The following is a 20,628-nucleotide window of genomic DNA, read 5'->3' as shown; positions in this document are numbered from 1 at the left end:
TCAAACAACAAACCATATGACACCATGAATAAGAGCTCACCAAAGTTACCACATTTATTCACTAAAATATTTGCAAATCATTTTTAGTATTATTTGAACAGCTCTAACTTGGAGAGTTCCATGTCAACCTTTCCTAAGGATTCTCAAGTCTCTTAGCTTTGCTAATCTGCTTTCCAATCTCCTTCAACTTGACGGTTGATTTGTTATAGTTTATTTTAGGAGGAATATAGACCTAAATTTTTAGAAGTGACCACGGATTATGAGTTCCTCAATTTTGGGGTGCCTGACTTGACACTCCAGAAAGGCACTTGCTTTTTAGGGGGTAGGGGCTCAGCTTTTTCTGAAAATCAGACCCCTTTAAGGTATCTCAACTTGGGCATCTAAAAACTTAAGACACTTGAAATCACTAGTCACTTTTGAAAACATTAGCTAAAGTGTGCATTTTGGAAGGAGTGTATGAAACAAACATATCATGGGACTGGAATCGATAGTGTTTGTAAAATATCTGAAGCCCAACCCATTTTTACATAAAATAATTGGAGCAATTTCTTCCTCTAAGGAAAACACTGGAATATTGGGAATATTTGTCAACAGTTTACCAGAAGTAAAGGACAGTGTTTTGTTTTTAAATGACTCCATCTGTAAGATAACTAAACAGCTGCAAAGGGCTCTGTGAGTGTTCCGTTCTTTTGGAAATGAGGCCATTAGATGACTTATCCATAACTTTAGTATGACCAAACATGTTATGAGATTTCTCCATTGCTCTGTAACACTCTGGTGTAACTAGTTTAATCAGCCCAGGTCTATAGTAGAAAATGTTTGTGTGTATAACTGTACCAGCAACTCAAGGGCAGATTAAAGTTATACTAGCAAAAAATTGCTTTTGCTGGTATGTTTTATACCATTTTGGTGAGCAAAATAAACTATACTGTAAAAGCACTTTTTTTCCTGATACAACTACATCTACACTAAGGCTTTTGCTGATATATAAATGCCATTAAAAAAAGCATACCTCTACTGACAGTGCTATACCACTAAAATTTTCTAGTGTGGACCAAGCCTATGAAAGTGGCTTTATTCTTAGAACTCAAATAGAAATTATCAACCCTAGTAATTAAAGATCATAAAAGTTAGAGATGAAAAAGAAGCTCAGCAAGTGAGAGATACAGGGAAAAAACCTCAGGATCCACATGGCAGGTCCTTAATGCATAAGAGGAATCCCATTCACTCCCTTTGCAGGATCAAGACCTAAGTTTGCAGTATAGTAGAGAGAAATCTGGAAGTTCTATGAGAAAGGAAAAATTATTGGCACGAAAGATTCTACACAATTAACAAAACAGAACCACTTGTATGGATACTTGGTATTTAATATTCATTATTAGGTGCAATACATGATGATTTCAAAATTGCTGTTTCCTGTTTCAAAAACATTGGCTTTTCTAATTTTAAGGCACCTCACCTACACAGGTTTCAGCCTGACACACATGCAGGAAATTCTCAATGGACTGACAAAGTGACTTTTATAGTCTGTGGATTGCCACCTTTTCTTTTTTTTCTGCGTGATAGTTCTTGAGACTCCATCAAGCAGACTCTGAATTGTATGTTCAAGGACTAGATACACAGGAGAGCCTATCTGCTTTTTTTCTTAGGTACAGAAAGCTTTAAAAGACAATATTCTTTACCAAAGTTTTCATGTCTTCATCCCAATGCTGAAGAAAACTGCTGACTGAGTCCCAGTCCAAGACAGGCACTTGACTAGTGACCTGATGGTACGAAGGCCAGTTAATCCATGTTCTGCCTGAATCAAGTGTAGTTGACAAAAAAAAAATGGCTCTGGGTATGCACAGGACCCAGTTTAAAAGTATGAGTATGGAAAACTCATTTGTTTAAGCTCTCTATTCCAGAACAGCTGAGGCAACCATAGAACAGAAAGAAAATGTTTCTAAGCCCTTGATGAATTTTCTGCTGAATAAACATATATATTTCTGAGGATCTTTTCTACAGAGAAAAGATTCATGTTTAATTTTATATAAATATGTGTAAACTAAACTTTTTATGTTATTTTTAAATGAATTAATGTTCAGTTCTCTTCTTGTCCTTTCTTACTCTTTTGTTCTTTCCCAATTGCTTAGATGATTCTTCCTGAAAGAAAAAAAATCACACAAGTATGATTTCAGTAATCTCTTGCCTTCTAGTAAAGTACACCTTGCTTTTCTGTTCACTGCTAACATTCTTTTGAGGTGACTCACTACACTACACTTAATAGTGTAATTCATTTCAAATATTCATAATTCAGAGATTTTGTGATCATTCAGACTTGCATATTTAACAAGCTAACTTGCTTATTTAGTAAATTTTTGTCTTGAGCAACTCTAAAACCTTCATTCATAGTTACAAAAGGAATTATTGCCCTGGCTCTGACCTCACTTACAACAGCTAAGCTCTTTAGGACAAGGATCTTATCTTCCTCTGTTTGTACATCAACTAACAGAATGGACCACTGAACCTAACTGCGGGCTCTGGGCACCATCCCAATAAGCACTCAGATACTAAGGAAGAGAGCTGAATGAATAGATGAGAAACATAATAACTTCACACTGGTGTGACTTCACTGCGTTAACTGGGAGTGGATCAACATGTGTGCTTCACTCATTATCTTGCACTTCAGGACCAAAAAAGAAAGAAAGTGCTCATCCCAATAGCCAGCTGGGATTTTAGTGGAGGCAGATGCAGTGGAAACAGTTCTCAACTAGAAGCAGCTAATGCAGTGTTCCACATGCCCCCTTACTTCCTACATTCCCCTCACCTCTGGTGGGTGGGGGATGATGCTTCACTCTTCTCCTTATTTCCCTTTCCCCAAGCTGCCTCTCCCAAGGGCGGAGGACCTATATGTTGCATCTGTGTCCAAGCTGTGGGGCATGACAGGCTCACTCCTGCTGCCACTGGATAGGTGGAAGGAGGAGGGGTGCAGTGTTGGATGATTGGCTCCCATGTGGTGCAGTGGGGGAAAGGGAGTGACAAGGTTTGCTTCCCAGGTGGGGAAGCATTGCAGGCTCTCTGTTTCAGCCCCACTTTTAAGATACTAATGCTGGATCTCCTCTGATGCCAGAACAGGAGTAGAGATTTTTCCCCACATGGTGAAATTAGCAAGTTGCTGTGTGAGTTTTTTCACCTTCCACATGGCATCCAGGAGGTTTGGCTGTGGGTGATTTAATTACAATTGTTATAACTTTGGTGTGATCTGGTGTGGCTGGAGGATTAGGAAAGGCATTGGCCCTGAGTCCTTTCGTGGAATACCCAGGGGGTATGCCTATATGCAGGACCGGCGCTAGGGATTTGAGCACCCTAGGCAGACGGCAATTTTGCCGCCCTGTGCGCTGGTCCCGTAGCTCCGGTGGAGCTGCCGCAGTGGTGCCTGCGGAGGGTCCGGTGCTCCGTGGTTCCGGTGGAGCTGCCGCAGTCGTGCCTGCGGGCGGTCCACCGGAGCCGCGGAGCACCGGACCCTCCGCAGCCACCACTGCGGCAGCTCCACCGGAGCCGCCTGCCGCCCCCTCCGGCAAAACGGTGCCCACCATTTATTCTGGCGCCCTAGGTGATTGCCTAGGCAGCCTAAATGGTAGCGCCGGCCCTGCCTATATGTCTCATGGAGCTTGTGCCTTCCCTCGTGTTGTGTCTCCTACCTCCAGCATGGAGGAAAGGTGGGGATCAGGACTCTAGCTTCCAGGCTGGGGTGCCTGGCAGACCTAAGGGTGGCCTTCACTCTCATGTTCAGGTTTATAATACATTGGGGTGGCTTTCCCTAGTATGGTGTGAGTTGTTAATAAAAATACAGCCTCCACATTTCATCACATTATGGTGTCTGTGTCTCACTGTTTCCGTGTTCAAATCAACCCACGGTGTTTACGAGCTGACCACTATGAAGGGCCTCCAGTTTCTCATGTCTGGCATAAGTATCAAACACATCTGAATCTGTTGTTAAAACCTGTTGCCTTCCTACTGGCATGCATTTCTCACATTTTATGCATAATTTACAAAATGCCATTGATCCTATACTGGAAACTAGCTTTTAACAGAAAAGTTCATCATTGGAACACATTAAAGAGTACTTTTGCTACGCTGAAGACAATTAGCAAAAAAGAACACTTTTCCAAGAACCACAATTGCTATCTATAGTACTAGTATCTTTAGCATTCATTTGATAAACAGTTCACTGAATGATGTTAACTGCTATAAAGCAGATCAAATTACACATGCCTTAAAAGGAACCGAGTCAATCTGAAATGTCATTACAAAAACGCATCGAAAGTAAATCCTGACTCCTTGAGGACAATTTTTTGTTTTACAATCACATTTTCCTATTTAAAAAAAATATTTTTCTCTACCCTGCTGCTGTGTGAACAATCCACAACGCACACAAAAGAGAGGAAATGGATTGACTATACCATATAAGCAAACAGTAAAACTCAATATACACAAACTGCTGTGAAATGCACAAAGTAAAGAAACAGAAACGGGGGAAAGAAAATTCTTATCTCTTTCAGCTATAACCATCTTATATGTACTTTGTATCAGAAGTAAGAGAAAAGTTTCATGCAAAAAGTATGATTTTTGAAGTATCCCTTAAACAATTGGTTCCAAGCGTCTGGATCCTTTTAGAGTTGGCAATTACATATCATATACATACATGCATATTTACAAACATAATTTATATCTTCTAGAGTGAAGAGGAGGAAGGGAACAGAAACATTGAGACATGAGAAGCTGGCACGGACGGTAAGGTGCCCGAGGTAGGGAACTTGAAGTTTCAATATTTGAATTGTTTGGGAAAATTAGAGAAGGATATCATTTTGATACTTAGCACTTATACGCATAGGTGCTGACTCCGTGGTTGCTCAGAAATGGTGGGTGCAGCCAGACTCCTCCTGCCTGCTAGTGGCCCTGCCAATCAACTCCTCCCCCTCTCTTCCCGCACATCCTGCCCACAGTGGTCAGCTGTTCCGTAGTATGCAGGAGGCACTGGGACGGAAGGGGAGGAGGGCAGAACCGGGCAGGAAGAGGCAGAGTGGGGTGGAGCAGGGGCAGGGTGGAGGCTTGAGGGAAGGGGTGGAGGTGAGGAGAGGCAAAGCGGGGTGGGGGCTTGAGGGAATGGGTGGAGTAGGGGCCAGAGGTGGGGCAAAGCCAGGGAGTCAAGCACACACACACACACCCCAGCACATTAGATAGTTGGCATCTCTGTTTATACATAACTTCTGTTTCAGTACTTTGCAAATATTAATTCATCCTGTGTGCGCAAATATTATTGCTTACACAATGTATTACATAAGTAAGAATTATTATCTGAACTTTATAGATTAGGAAACAAAACCCAGAGAAGTTTAAGAGACTTTCCTATCGTCACACAGGGAGTCTGCGCAGAGCTACGATCAGAACTCAGATCACCACACTTCAAATTAGCAGAGCCCTGCAAACCTGCAGGTATCTGCTTTATATCCGTGGAGCATTTTTGCGGATAGCAGCACAGATGCAGATACAAATTTTGTATCTGCGCAGGGTTCTGACGGTAAAAGACGGGCAGGCAACTGTGAGGAACTCAGCACAGAACCTCCATCTGCCCTGGGCGGGGGACTGGGACACAGGTCGGAGGCTGCTCAGGCTCCCCACCCAAGGCAGGTGAAGGGTCCGCAGCAACTCCCCACAGCTGCCAGCGCAACTCTCCACAACCCAACTCCAGCTGGGGATGGGGGGGTGGCTCAAAACCACTGCCTGGCCATGGCCATGGCGGCTCAAAACCTCCATGCTGGCCTGGCCAACTCCATGCTCCACAGGTCTTCCCCTTCCCCTGGCCAGGCCAGCATGGAGCCCAACCGGGGAGCCATGGGGAGTTGCAGTGGACCCTCCACCTCCCCACGGTGTGAGGGTGGGGAGCTGAAAGCAGCCCACAGCCATGTCCCCACCCCCCATGCTTCCTGCCTGGCCAAGGGCAGGTGGAAGGTCCGGGACTTCGCGTGGGATCCCCACAGCTGCCCACGCAGATCTCCCCAACCAGGCTCCGGCGGTGGGGAATGCCTTGGAGCCTCAGCCTGGCCCCAGTGTAGAGCCCTGCTAATCCATGGATATGTGCAGATATCCGCACGCACGGATGCGGATAGCCACAGATAATTTTTGCAGATCGAATGCAGATAACATTTGTGTATCCGCGCAGGGCTCTACAAATTAGATACTTTAACCATAAGCCCAACCTTACTCTCTCTCATGGCCCTGTTAAGAGTAATGCTCAAACTGGAATATTACTCTGGAAGACTACTTAAAATCATATAAAGAGCAACACCACCAGGTGGTTTGTTATCAAGCTGTAAAATGTTTATATCAGCATTGTATAATGCGCTAAGATAAACATTTCCAAAAGCAACTAAGTGATGTAGGAAGCTAAGTCCCATTCAAAGTCAATTCACTTAGGTGCTTTTGAAAATTTTTACCCTTAGTCTTTTCTTTGTTCTCGATTTCCACTCTTCTAATCTGGTTTTAAAAAGGGGAAAGTTTGGTGTTTTATTGTTTATGAATTGTTTACATGTTTTTCTCTACATATAAATTTCTTCTGAGAGCTGCTTTCTCTTTGATAAAGCATCAAGAATGTTGAATTGTACAATCAGTGTAGAGTGAACGGTATTTCTGAAAAACAGCTCACTGTAGTTAAATAACCTGAGATTTATACTGTGTATCAGAACAAATGAGGTGTTTACAAAGAAAAAAGATATAAATATCAGACCAAGTCCTGACCTCTTTGAAGTTAATGTGAAAGCTTCCATTGATTTCAATGGGACTAGAACTTGGCCTCACTCAATCTCTGAGTCATTTGAGGATGAGGATGTCCCACGATGGTGCCTATTTGGTTATCAGGCACATACTCTAACTTGGGGATCTCTAATGCCATAGTCTTTACCCATGTAAGGCAGTCAGGTATTTACAAATCAACTTTTTTTTCTTTTTTTAATTTTATATTTAACAAGCAATAAAACCAAAATTACGCAACACACGGGAAAATTCCAAAGAAGTAAGAAAACAAAGGGGAGTCTATGGAATCTTAATAAGGAGAAAAGTAGTGAAAGAATCTTTTTAACTGAGCTCTTAGGTTTAGCATAAGCACTCAAAAATTACCAATGGAACAGATCCTCAGCTGGTATAAACTGTCATAGCTCCATTGACTTCAGCTGAAGTCAACTATGACAATTTCCCCAATTTAAGTACGTGGCCCTGTTTGTTCAGATATCGACATTGTCAATCTACCAGTAATAACTTACAGCTGAACTTGTATAACTGTATTCCACTAGTATATTTCTGGCACAATTGTTGATGTGTTTAAAGCGATCTGGTCCTAGCAGGATACCTCCATACCAGCGGGATACCACAACCAAAACATTACGGACATTCAAAATCTGTTTAAAAAAAAAAACCCAGAACATCATTTTAAATAGATAAACACATAAGTCAACAATGAAACTAATTTCTTTTGAATAATGAAAGCTTTTTCTTTCCCAAAGGAACTTGCAAGTGATAACCCCTGTTGATTCACATTTATTGTTTTTAAATATTATGCACTTTTAATTACTATTTGTATTGAGGTCTGAATCCCTGCCCCATGAGCAGAGCTTCTAGCTGCATTTTTAACTTTATCCTGAAACACTGTGAGGGTTAGGGTAGGTAATTGTCTTGGGCTGGTTCTCTGAAGACTTTTGTAAGCTGCGGCTTCAGAACATGCTTCTCAGAAATGCTCCAGGCCTGGGCTGCTGCCACTTGCATGGCAGCAACAATAGCAAATGGAGAAGACATGATAGGTAAGGAGCACTCATGTCCGAGTTAGGGTCTCTTCGCACCCTGAAAAAATAATTCTGGTGAGGAGGACTTGATTCTCATCTCTCCACTCAAACAGAAAGTTAAGGCAAATATTGGCCATTTGCCTCTTTTATCCCTCAAAAATACCCTTGCCTAGTCCCTGTGTTTTTCAGTTAAGTCAAATGTATCTTTCCGCTTTACTCCCCCACTCCTTCCCCTCGCATTCTCTTTTTATAAGTGCACTGGAGCCAGAGAATTTTGCCTAGCAGTACTTGTAGGAAGCAATGCTTGTGCCCCCGGCTCATAGCCCCTCCCCTGGCTTTATGGGGCTGTGCCGCCTCGATCCCCCTCAGTTCCTTAGCATTGAAAGCCCAGACACTAGACTCCAATGAAGAGAGGATGGAGGGTGGGTTGTGGAATACACGTCTGCATCACATATTGAAGAACCACTGCATCACATATTGAAGAACCACAGTGACAGTAAATAACCATTCCTTTTTCAAGTAGATGCAGCCATGTATTCCACTTGGGTGACTCACAAGCAGTACCCATAGGAGGCAGAGTCTATCTAAATAAGGATTCCAGGATTGCCCTTCCAAAGTTTGCATCAGCTCTGGAAGATGCAGTAATGGCATAATGGTTCATAAACATATGGATGGACGACTATATGGCAGCCCTACAAATGTCCAATATTGAAACATCATCAAGGGCCACTATTGGCATTGTTTGTGCTCTCATAGAATTAGCTCAGACCCACTCAGTGGGTGTAGTTGAAGCTATTTTATATGAAGACTTGATACAGGATGTTATCCATCTAAAGATCGTTTGTGAAGAGACTGCTCGATCCTTCATACGATCCCCATATAACACAAACAGGTGAGGCAAAGCACGAAATGATTTAGTCCTGTCAATATAGAAGGCTAGACATCAATTGACATCTAGTGTATGGAGATGCTGCTCCTCTTGAGATGAATGCGGCTTAGGAAAGAACACAGGTAAATATACTGCCTGGTTCAAATGAAACCAAGAGACCACTTTCAATAAAAAATTTTAGTGCGGATGTAAAGTCAATTTGTCCTTGGAGAACTGTGTATAAGGTGGTACTGCAATCAGAGCCTGCAACTTGCAGACTCTACTTGCAGATTTTCTCACAAACAGTAACACAGTTTTCTCGCACAAAAGCGGAAAGAAACAAGATGCCAGAGGCTCACAGAGGTCCCACTACGGCTGCCAGAACTGTGTGAAGGTCTTACAGAGGAACCAGCTCTCAGACTGGAGGATGGAAACAAAGGGTATGTCTACATCTACAATTTTGCAGCGCTGGTTGTTACAGCTGTATTAGTACAGCTGTATAGGGCCAGCGCTGCAGAGTGGCCAAACTTACAGCAACCAGCGCTGCAAGTGTGTTAGATGTGGCCACGCTGCAGCGCTGTTGCACACCGCGGGGAAGGAAACCTGCTTGGAGGGGGGGTCGGGGAACGCCAGAGCAAACCGCAGGGCTGGATACCTGCTTGGAGGGGGGGTCGGGGAACGCCAGAGCAAACCGCGGGGAAGGAGACCTGCTTGGAGGGGGGGTCGGAGAACGCCAGAGCAAACCGCGGGGAAGGAGACCTGCTTGGAGGGGGGGTCGGGGAACGCCAGAGCACACCGCGGGGATATCTGCTTATTCCACAGAGGTCAACAAAAACGCTGGTGAGTGTCTACACCTGATGACCAGCGCTGGTGATACAGCGCTGGATCCTCTACACCCGAGGCACGACCGGGTGTACGGCCAGCGCTGCAAACAGGGAGTTGCAGCGCTGGTAATGCCCTGCAGGTGTGTACACATCCTAAGTTGCAGCGCTGTAACCCCCTCACCAGCGCTGCAACTTTGTAGTGTAGACAAGGCCAAAGAAGCGCTTTTAAGAATCTTGCTACCATGGCACTGGAAAAGACTGATCTTCCAGGAATGGGGGAAAGAAATGCTGAAATTGCCAACAGGTGCATTCTCAATGAGCTAAGCACAAGTCCCAATGACCAATGATGCAGGAAGTACTGGTTAGAAGCCAGCATCAGTTGAACTCTGCAGGCCGACAACCACATAGAAAATCATTTCCATTTCACCAAATAGACAATTCTGGTAGAGGACATGCCACTGTTGAATAGAACCTGTTGAAAGCTGCTCAACAATGCTCTTCCTCCTCATTCAACCATGAAGTAGCCAGGCAGTGAGAAGGAAGGGAGCTGACTATGGGGTGCAAGCTGTGACCGTGATTCTGCATGAGGAGGTCAGGAGGGAGAGAAAGAGATATGGGAGGCTGAATCAGGAAGGTCATACAACCAAACACTGCTCGGTCATGCCAGGGCAATGAGGATGAGCTTGACCTGATCCACTTTCAGCTTGAAGATGACCTATGGAATGATCGGGATCAGAGGAAACAGAAGAGCCAATTGCCAGCTGAGATGGAAAGTGTCAGTCAGGGAGCCTGGACCAAATTGCACGTAATGATAAATATAATGAACCCAATTCACCCCAGTGTAACTCCATGAACTTCAGTAGTTACAGTATTGCAATTCAGGCATAAAATTGGAAGTTGTCCAATGAAAAGCATATATGGATACATGCAATCCAATATAAATTCACCTGCAATTGTTTTATATGGCAATTTATACAGAGAAACTTTATTTATGTAATTGTAAAAATATTGTCAAATTGTTCTGCCTTTGTATGTGGAAACAGGAATTCAATAAAAATTCCAGAATAAAAAAGAATAAAGGGGCTATGTAGCGGGGTAGTTACCCGCTCCAGCCCTGACAGGATTAAAACCAGCCCTGGGAGAGGGCTGGAGGGCTAAGAGAACAGCCCAGACTGAGTGGGAAGCTGGCTCAGCTGGGGCCACGCCCCATTTAGAGCCCAGCTGGCCCTATAAAGGCTTGAGCCAGGAGCTCAAGCAAACAGTCTCTCTCTGGCTGTAGAGGACGATGGGCCTGGCTGCAGGTAGCTAGAGACAGGGTACCTGAGTGGAGCAGGGCTGGGGAAAGGCAGAGGAACTGGGGAGCTCTAGACTGGAAAGCCCCAGGCTGTGGCCTAGCATTGGGCTAATAGGTACTGGGGGTTGCACAGGGCAGCCCAGGGGTAGGCAAAGGCAGCAGGTTCACCCCAACTTTGTTAGCGATGAGTAGGCTGATACTGCAGTCTGCCCCAGGGTGCAGGGGCTAGACAATGACTAGGAGAAGCTATATACTGAGGTGATGTGGGGATAGTGGGTGGGGGTTCCCCAAGGAGGGGATACCCTAAGACTGAGGGGTTACTGCCGGGGGCAGCACCCCAGATAACAGGGCACTGGGTCTGGGAGGGACACGGGGGTCAAGTGGCAGCGGGACACCGACTTGCAGAGGGCACTCCGGATGGCTGGTGAGCTAATTCCTGAGGACGACCAGCAGGGGGCGCTGCCAGGTCAATCTGCACACTTACAGGCTATCTAGAAAAGAAGCATTGAGACAATTTCAATACAGTTCATGTTTCACAATATACTTATACAACAATTGTGAGCTCAGTGAATTAACTCTAGCAAAGCAACTCCAGATATCGATTGTTCATAGTAAGCAGGATGCCAAATGGCATTAGGAAATTTTTGAGCTCTCTATCATTTTCAATCTAAAAAGTGTGTCTAAAATATTGTTTCTTCTAACTGGAAAGTACTATCTTGATTGAAGTTGTTTTAGTTTATCTTAGATAAGATAAAAGTCCTACAGAAGAGAAGACCACATCTTCACCGATCATATCACTAGAACACAGTGATATGATCATAGCACTAGAACCTCGGTGATAAAGAAATACGCCCAAGTTTGTGCAAGAGCTGGGGGGGGGGCGGGGGTTTTTTTTTTTAAAAGATGCAACACAAGTTCCCCAAACACCACACTTTCCTCAAAACTATTTTTATTCATTCTTCATGAGAATAGGGAAGGATGGGCCATAGTATAGTTATTGCATAGAGTCCAATCCTCCTCCCCAGGCATAAAGTATAATACTTTGTTCAATTCTATTAGTGGCAGAAGTTAATTTAGTCTACCTTGTCATTTTGGGTGAAGTATCCTATAGAGCTGCTATAAGAATATGGAAAAGTTAAAAAGATAGGTAGAATTTATGAAAAAAGAACAAGGAGTACTTGTGGCACCTTAGAGACTAACAAATTTATTTGGGCATAAGCTTTTGTGGGCTAAAACCCACTTCATCTAATTCTGCTCCAGTGAAGTGGGTTTTAGCCCACGAAAGTTTATGCCCAAATAAACGTTTTAGTCTCTAAGGTGCCACAAGGACTCTTCGTTCTTTTTGCTGATACAGACTAACACGGCTACCACTCTGAAACCTGTCACCATGCAAAGTAGAATTTATGGTTTAACTTCTTGCCTCATCAAGTTTCAGTAGAATAGAGACTGCAAATGATATACTAACCTGCAAAAACTGCAAACTCCCAAATGAAGATTAAAACAGAAAGAGCAGAAGTGGGTGAATTTCCCAATGTACATTATCAGTCATACGTGTGTTTAAGCAGGAAGTCAAGAGATCTCACCAAAGAGCTACAAATAAACTGCTACTACTCAAGCACTCATACACTTTTCTTTCCTCTGGGAACTATGCTTTCCGGATCTACACAGAATAACTTTCAAATATCTAATTGATGTGGTGTTAAGCAAAGTGATGGTCCTACGTAGAATCTTACAAGCTGGTGTGTACTGTTCCATTGGGAAGAGCAGGCCTGATAATGTCAATGAGTATTCAGTGGATAAGGGGCTGGACACTGCAGGGAATGCTCTGAGAACCTGGGAGTTGGTGTGTGCCTATCATTACCTAATAGAACTTTTTTTTTTTAAAAGCCAGGTAATATACAGAATACTAAATCTACAGGGCTATTTGCAGAGCAAGAATTAGAATCAGCTTAAGTGCATAAAGCTGTGAGCCTTATTTATGATCTATGATTTTTAAAACAGATTTAAAACTATCTAAAGACAAAGTTTGTTTCCTTTAACCTGCATAAGATGGAGGAGGCGTCCACCTGCTGCTGTCTCCCCATCATCTTCACAATCCTGTAAGTATGTCTGTTTGTCCTCACAGTATATTCTGAAAACAAGCAACCGTATTAGAACCTAATCCAAAAATATCAATCACTTAATATTTTTACAGTATGACACCCTTGCACACCCCAATATTCACCACTGTTATGTAACTATGATGTTTTGTACAAAGTATGCCTTGTGAGGTATCATGCTAAAAGTCTTGATCTGCTAGACAGTAATATCTCATTGGATTGTATGTGCTATCATTGTATGTGAAGTTATGAAGTTTGGCTATGTGTGTGTTACTGAAACATGGTGTGAAGTTGAAAACACCCACAAGCAGCCTTTCAGGTACAACAGTAAAAAGGCCAAACAATGTTAATAGCTTGTTGAGGAAATGCACACAAGCACAAGTATTACCCCAGGAACTGTGTACCACAGAAACCTCTCAGAAATAGCACTACACAATGGGAACTATTTGACCAAAGTCATGGCAAAAGAGCTTTCAAGCAAGTGGAAAGAAGATATAAAAGGGGGACAATGACATCATCATGGTACCTCACTCTCCCTGGAAACACCTGTGGGGCAAGGACTGAATTGTGGAAAGTGATGGTCCTAGGCTCGAGCGATTTTTAGCTTGTGTATGAAAACCTGCGAAAGCCAAGGCAGCTTGTGCCTTAAGAATAGACAAGCCTGTTTATCATCAGGGTGAGAGTCTGCTAATTCATATCCTCCCTATCTAATGTGTTAAGCTCAGTTTGACATTTTGTTTATTTACTAAGGTAATCTGCTTTGATCTGTTTGCTATCACTTAAAATCTATCCTTGTGTAGTTAATAAATTTGTTTTTGTCTAAAACCAGTGTGTGGAAATTATAACTTGGGGCAGAAAACCGATGCATCTCTCTCTCTCCACATTGAGGGAGGGGGCAAATTTTATGAGTTTACACTCTACAGTTCCCTGTGCAGCACAGGACGGTATAATTCTGGGTTTACACTCCAGAGGGGAGCGTGTGCCTTAGCAACTGGAAGGTGCCTTAGCTGAGCCTTCTCATGCAGAGCTAATCTCAGCATGTGTGCGTGTGAAGCTGCAGCTCAGTATGTCCCTATCTGTGCGTATGCTGGTGAAAGAACAAGCTTGAAGAGCTTGGCAACTTATCACAGCACCACAGTGAAAAAGGAAGCCCAGACTGGTTGGTGAGGCAGGCTCAGTGGTACCCTAGTTCCAAGTGGCACCCCAGGGGGAACCTATCACATACAGATTTACTGATATCTTCAAAAACTTTCATAAACACTGTGTAATCAACAACTTTGTTTACCAAGGACATCTGTATGAAAACAGGATTCCTGTTTCTTAAGAGCCAATCTGTAGGGACTGAATGTCTCAGGAGGTTGGTAATGGAAAGCACAGTTTTTTCACTTCTTGGACACTGGCTCAAGTCATCCAGGTCAGTAGTGAGTTATTAGCATTTGATGACAGTTCTGTCTGATAGGACTAGGACTCACACATGGACAGAAACTCATCTGAAGTCCCAGGCTAAGCAAAGAAAACCCTCATCAGAGTTCTGCATTTATTTACAACTTTTTTAATGTGACCAAAATAAAACAAACTAATAGAATCTGTGGCCACATTCTCTATATGCAGCTTAGCAGATTTTAAACACTAAATCAAATAATAAAAACAAACCAGCTCTTATCTCTCCCATGAGAACACAGAATAAAAACACACCTTTTTTCCTATGGGTCCCCTGCAGAATGTCAAAATGTTATTTTGAGAATATAAAGGTTTGTGGTTCACCCTAGTCTAAGCTTTAGAGCACATCACAAACATTTATCTGTACCACAGAACGTACATTTGGGGAGTGTCTACCCTTGTTTTTGCAAAAGCATTAACCACATCAGGTTAACAGGCAACCAATTAACCTGAGATAAAAAAAGACGGTTACTCACCTTTGTAACTGTTGTTCTTCGAGATGTGTTGCTCACATCCATTCCAGTTAGGTGTGCGCGCCGCGCGTGCATGCTCGTCGGAAACTTTTTACCCTAGCAACTCCAGTGGGCCGGCAGGTCACCCCCTAGAGTGGCGCCGCCATGGCACCCGATATATACCCCTGCCGGCCCACCCGCTCAATTCCTTCTTGCCGGCTACTCCGACAGTGGGGAAGGAGGGTGGGTGTGGAATGGATGTGAGCAACACATCTCGAAGAACAACATTTACAAAGGTGAGTAACCGTCTTTTCTTCTTCGAGTGATTGCTCACATCCATTCCAGTTAGGTGAATCCCAAGCCATACCTAGGCGGTGGGTATGGAGTGAGAAGTCGCGGCATGGAGCACTGCAGATCCGAAGGCCGCGTCCTCTCTGGACTGCTGGACCAGGGCGTAGTGGGAAGCAAAGGTGTGGACCGATGACCAGGTCGCTGCCCGACAGATTTCCTGGATGGGCACACGGGCGAGGAAAGCCAGCGACGACGCCTGCGCCCTGGTAGAATGCGCAGTCACACGGCCCGTAGGAACGTGGGCCAGCTCATAGCAGATCCTGATACAGGATGTTACCCACGAGGATAACCTCTGCGAGGAAATGGGAAGCCCCTTCATGCGGTTCGCTACTGCCACGAAAAGCTGGGGGGATTTGCGGAACGGTTTGGTCCTCTCCACATAGAACGCGAGAGCCCTACGGACATCAAGCGAGTGGAGTTGTTGCTCCCTGCCTGAAGAATGAGGTTTCGGGAAAAAAACCGGGAGGAATATCTCTTGGTTGACGTGGAAGGCTGAGACCACCTTGGGGAGAAAGGCAGGGTGCGGCCTCAGCTGCACCTTTTCTTTATGGAAGACTGTATACGGGGGATCTACCGTGAGAGCCCGGAGTCCCGACACCCGTCTAGCTGAGGTAATAGCTACTAGAAAGGCAGTCTTCCAAGAAAGATAGAGTAGGGAGCAAGTAGCTAACGGCTCGAAGGGGGGCCCCATGAGCCGAGACAACACCAGGTTAAGATCCCAGGTCGGGGCAGGGGGTCGGACGTTAGGGTATAGACGTTCCAGCCCCTTCAGGAATCTAGTCACCGTCGGGTGAGAGAAAACGGAGCGGCCATCCCCACCCGGGTGAAAGGTGGAGATAGCCGCCAGGTGGACCCGCAGGGACGAGATCGCCAAGCCCTGTTGTTTGAGGGACCAAATATAGTCCAAAATATTGGCCACTGAAATTTCCATCGGGAGGAGACCTTTCTCCACGCACCAACAGGAGAAACGCTTCCACTTTGCCGAGTATGTCGCTCTAGTGGAAGGCTTCCTGCTGCCCAAGAGTACCTCACGTACTGGGGTGGAGCAGCGCAACTCAGAACTGGTCAGCCACGCAGGAGCCACGCTGCTAGGTGCAGCGACTGGAGGTCCGGGTGACAGAGAGTTCCGTGGTCCTGGGTGATCAGGTCCGGGTGAAGGGGCAGGGGAACTGGGTCGGCTATGGCCAAGTCCAGCAACATGGGGTACCAATGTTGCCTGGGCCACGCCGGGGCTACCATGATCACGCGGGCCCTGTCCCTGCGCACCTTCAGAAGGACCTTGTGGACCAGGAGGAACGCGTAGAACAAGTGGGTCGTCCACGGAATAAGGAAGGCGTCCGCTATAGACCCGGGTTCCCGGCCCTGAAAGGAGCAGAACGCCTGGAATTTCCTGTTCCCCCTGGACGCGAAGAGGTCCACGCGGGGACAACCCCACCTCTGGAAGATCGAGAGGGCGACGTCCGGGCGAAGGGACCACTCGTGCGAGAGGAAGGATCTGCTCAGGCGGTCCACCAGCGTGTTCCGTACTCCGGGGAGGAAGGAAGCCGTGAGGTGAATGGAGTGGGCTATACAAAAGTCCCAGAGTCGCATCGCCTCGTGACATAGGGGAGAGGATCTGGTGCCGCCCTGCTTGTTGATATAGTACATGGTCGTCGTGTTGTCGGTAAATACCGCGACACAACGACCCCGAAGCTGGTGACAGAACGTTTGACAAGCAAGGCGGACCGCTCTCAACTCCAGCATGTTGATGTGTAGCTTCACCTCCTGTGGGAACCACAGGCCCTGTGTTCTCAGGGTTCCCAGGTGGGCCCCCCAGCCGAGATCTGAGGCATCCGTCGTTAGGGACACCGAGGGCTGGGGCGGGTGGAATGGGAGCCCCGCACACACTACGGACTGGTCTAGCCACCAGCTGAGAGAATCCAACACCCCCTGGGGGATTGTGATCAGCATGTCTAGTGGTTGCCTTGCCGGCCGGTAATGTGCAATGAGCCACGACTGGAGGGGCCTCATGCGGAGCCGTGCGTACCCGGTCACAAATGTGCAGGCTGCCATATGGCCTAACAGGGTTAGACATGTCCGTATCGATGTCAAGGGGGCTGTCAGCAAGCGCTGAACGATCACCGACAACGCCTGGAACCTTGGCAACGGCAGAAGGGCCCTGGCCACGGTGGAGTCCAGGACGGCCCCAATGAACTCCACCCTCTGCGAGGGGAGCAGGGTGGACTTGTCCACGTTGATCATGAGGCCCATGGTAGCAAACAGGCCGGTGATCCTGCAGACGTGGCTGCAGACCTGCAGCTCCGACGTGCCCCGAATTAACCAATCGTCGAGGTAAGGGAACACGTGAATGCGACTGCGCCGAAGATGTGCCACAACGACAGCCATGCATTTTGTGAATACCCTCGGAGCCGTAGAAAGGCCAAATGGGAGGACTGCAAATTGGTAGTGAAGGCGGCCCACCACGAATCGAAGGAAACGTCTGTGGTGTGGCCATATGGCAATATGAAAATAAGCGTCCTGCATGTCGAGGGCAGCATACCAGTCTCTCGGATCCAGGGATGGGATAATGGTCCTCAGGGATACCATGCGGAAGTTCAACTTCACTAGGTATTTGTTGAGCTCTCGCAGGTCGAGGATAGGCCTGAGGCCTCCCTTGGCCTTGGGGATCAGAAAGTAGCGGGAATAAAACCCCTTGCCTTTCTCGTTTTCCGGAACCGCCTCTATAGCTCCTTTGTTGAGGAGCGTCTGTACCTCCTGTCGAAGGAATTGCTCGTGAGAGGGGTCCCTGAAGAGGGACGAGGAAGGGGGGCGGGAGGGAGGAAATGATACAAACTGCAGACGGTATCCCGTCTGCACCGTGCGTAAGACCCAGCGGTCGGATGTTATTTGGGTCCACGCCTGGAGGAAAAACGAAAGGCGGTTGGAAAACGGGGGGGAAGGATCCGTGGGGGAAACTGGTACTGCGCCCTCGGGCGCACCTTCAAAACGAAGGTTTGGGTCCAGGCGGGGCTTTGGAGGAGCTCTGATTCTGCCCCCCTTGGTTCCCCGACTGTCTGCGCCTTCCATTTCTGCCGCGGCGCCTATTAAGGTCCTGCCGCTGGCGGAACTGGGGGTATGGCCGACGCTGCTGCTGTTGCTGCGGCCGGAAAGGTCTGCATTGCGTCCCAGGCATGTGCATCCCAAGGCAGCGCATAATGACCCGATTGTCCTTAAGACTTTTCAGTCTGGGGTCTGTCTTCTCCGAGAACAGGACCTGGCCTTCGAACGGGAGGTCCTGGATAGTGTATTGGAGCTCCGGTGGAAGGCCAGAAACCTGAAGCCAGGAGATGCGGCGCATCGTTACCCCCGAGGCGAGGGTACGGGCAGCCGAGTCTGCAGCGTCCAAGGAGGCCTGCAACGAGGTTCGTGCAACCTTCTTGCCCTCGTCAAGAATCGCCGCAAATTCTTGACGTGCCTCTTGTGGCAGCAGCTCTTTGAACTTGTCCGCTGCCACCCAAGAGTTAAATGCGTAGCGGCTAAGAAGGGCTTGTTGATTGGAAACCCTGAGCTGAAGGGCCCCAGCCGAATAGACCTTGCGGCCGAGGACGTCCATACGCCTGGCCTCCTTGGATTTGGGGGCTGGGGCTTCCTGTCCGTGACGCTCCCTCTCGTTCACCGACTGCACCACCAGGGAACATGGTGTCGGGTGAATATGGAGGTACTCATAGCCCTTGGAGGGGGCCAAGTACTTCCTTTCGACGCCCCTTGCAGTAGGGGGGATGGAGGCCGGTGATTGCCAGATTGTATTGGCGTTGGCCTGGATCGTCCTAATGAAGGGTAGGGCGACCCTGGTGGGAGCATCGGAGGAGAGGATGCTGACGACGGGGTCCTCGATCTCAGAGACCTCCTCAGCTTGCAGGCTCAGATTCTGTGCTACGCGCCTGAGGAGGTCCTGATGTGCCCTGAGATCTAGCGGAGGAGGGCTATTGGAGGAAGTGCCAGCCACCGCTTCATCAGGAGAAGAGGATGAGGAGACCCCTGGCAAGAAAGTGTCCAGCGGGGGGTCCGCCTCAGCCCTCGCCTCTGGCTCAGGAGGGAGACCAGGGTCTTGTTGCTTCGATCCGTCCTCCCCGTCTGGGGAGGGAGGGGGGCGAGACAACGACGCCTCCGGCGCCCTGTGCTCTGCCGTTGCAGGCCTAGGAGGAAGCTGTTGGGGGCCCTGGGCTTGATGGTACGCCCAGGGTGTCCAGAACCCCCACTGCTGCGGACCCTGGTCCTGTTGCGGAGGGTCTTGGAAAAGAGCCGCTTGTCTGTCGGTGCCCAGTGCGTATACGCTGTCCGCCTGCGATGACACCGACGGCTGTCTGGAAGGCCATGGAGGGGCCGACCGCGGCTGGTAAGAGTCTCCGCGGTCCGGCACCGAAGATGTTCTCGGTGCCGGGGACCGGTACCGGGAGTCATACCGGTGCTGGGATCGGGACCGGGTTCTGTCTCGGTGCCGGGATCTGGACTGGTACCGGCCGCTGCCTCGGTGCCGGGATTGGGACCGGGACCTGCCACCGACGCGGTGTCGGGAGGTCGACCGGGACCTGCCACCAGCTCGGTGCCGGGAGGTCGACCGGTGTGCTGATCGACGGCGGGACTGGCTCCTAGAGTCCCGGTGCCGGTATCGGCGGCTGGAACCCGACCGTGACCATCTGGAGGCCGATCGGTGCCGCGAGTACAACCGGTACCGCCGAGGGGAGCGGTGCCGGGACTGCGAGCAGCGGCGGGATCTTGAGCGACCGTGGTGTCGGGACCTCGACCGCGAGCGTGAGTCCCGAGACGGCGCCGTCATCATGGGTTTGCCCCTGGACGCCACCCGCACCGGAGGGACCGGGGGTGGAGGCTGAGTTGACTCAGTCAGGGCAATGAGGTCCCGTGCCGAGGCGAAGGTCTCTGGAGTCGATGGGACCAATAGCTCAACCCCAGATCTTATGGGGGAGCTCGGCGGGACCGGACTCGACGGACCCGGAGTCGACGGTGCCGGTAGCGCCGCGGCAGATGTCGATGCCGGGCGCTCCACTCGAGTCTGCCTGGATGGAGTTGCAGACTTCGAGGGTCTTGCTTCTGCACCCGGTGCCGGGGAAGGTCGGTGCCGGGGAGTCTTTCCGGTGCCGGTGCGATCCGGTGCCGGTGTAGAGATGACGGTCTGCGAAGCTGCCAGGTCGAGTGCCGCTTCCATTAGGAGAGTCCTAAGTCTCTGGTCTCTCTCTCCTTCTTTGTTCTGGGCTTAAAAGCCTTGCAAATGCGGCACTTGTCCGACCTGTGCGATTCCCCCAGGCACTTTAGACACGCGTCGTGAGGGTCGCTGGTCGGCATAGGCTTCTTACAGGCCGCACATTGCTTAAAGCCCGGCGAACCAGGCATGAGCCCGGTGCCGGGTGCCGGGAAGGGCTACGGCCCAAACCGGCTAACAACTATCTACAATATTATTTACACTATTAACTATATAACTAACTACACTT

General features: G+C 47.9%; 1 protein-coding gene across 4 annotated transcripts in view; it reads right to left on the bottom strand.

The window, feature by feature from the left end:
- Positions 1-1,346: 1,346 nt before the first annotated feature.
- Positions 1,347-20,628, bottom strand: part of IMPACT (impact RWD domain protein) — a 55,721-nt gene continuing 36,439 nt past the window's right edge. For 3 of the 4 annotated variants that reach the window (XM_050942052.1, XM_050942053.1, XM_050942051.1), the window contains 3 exons: positions 12,841-12,931; positions 7,299-7,433; positions 1,347-2,142 (listed from right to left, as the gene is read on the bottom strand). In XM_050942052.1, coding sequence (XP_050798009.1) covers positions 2,074-2,142; positions 7,299-7,433; positions 12,841-12,931 — 295 coding nt within the window. In that variant the 3' untranslated portion in view covers positions 1,347-2,073. The remainder of the gene's footprint in view (positions 2,143-7,298; positions 7,434-12,840; positions 12,932-20,628) is intronic. The other variant, XM_050942054.1, reaches the window with a different exon arrangement.

The sequence above is a fragment of the Gopherus flavomarginatus genome, chromosome 2 (genome assembly GCF_025201925.1).
Source record: "Gopherus flavomarginatus isolate rGopFla2 chromosome 2, rGopFla2.mat.asm, whole genome shotgun sequence".
Classification (NCBI taxonomy): Eukaryota; Metazoa; Chordata; order Testudines; family Testudinidae; genus Gopherus; species Gopherus flavomarginatus.
This window is presented reverse-complemented; position numbering and strand designations above follow the sequence as displayed.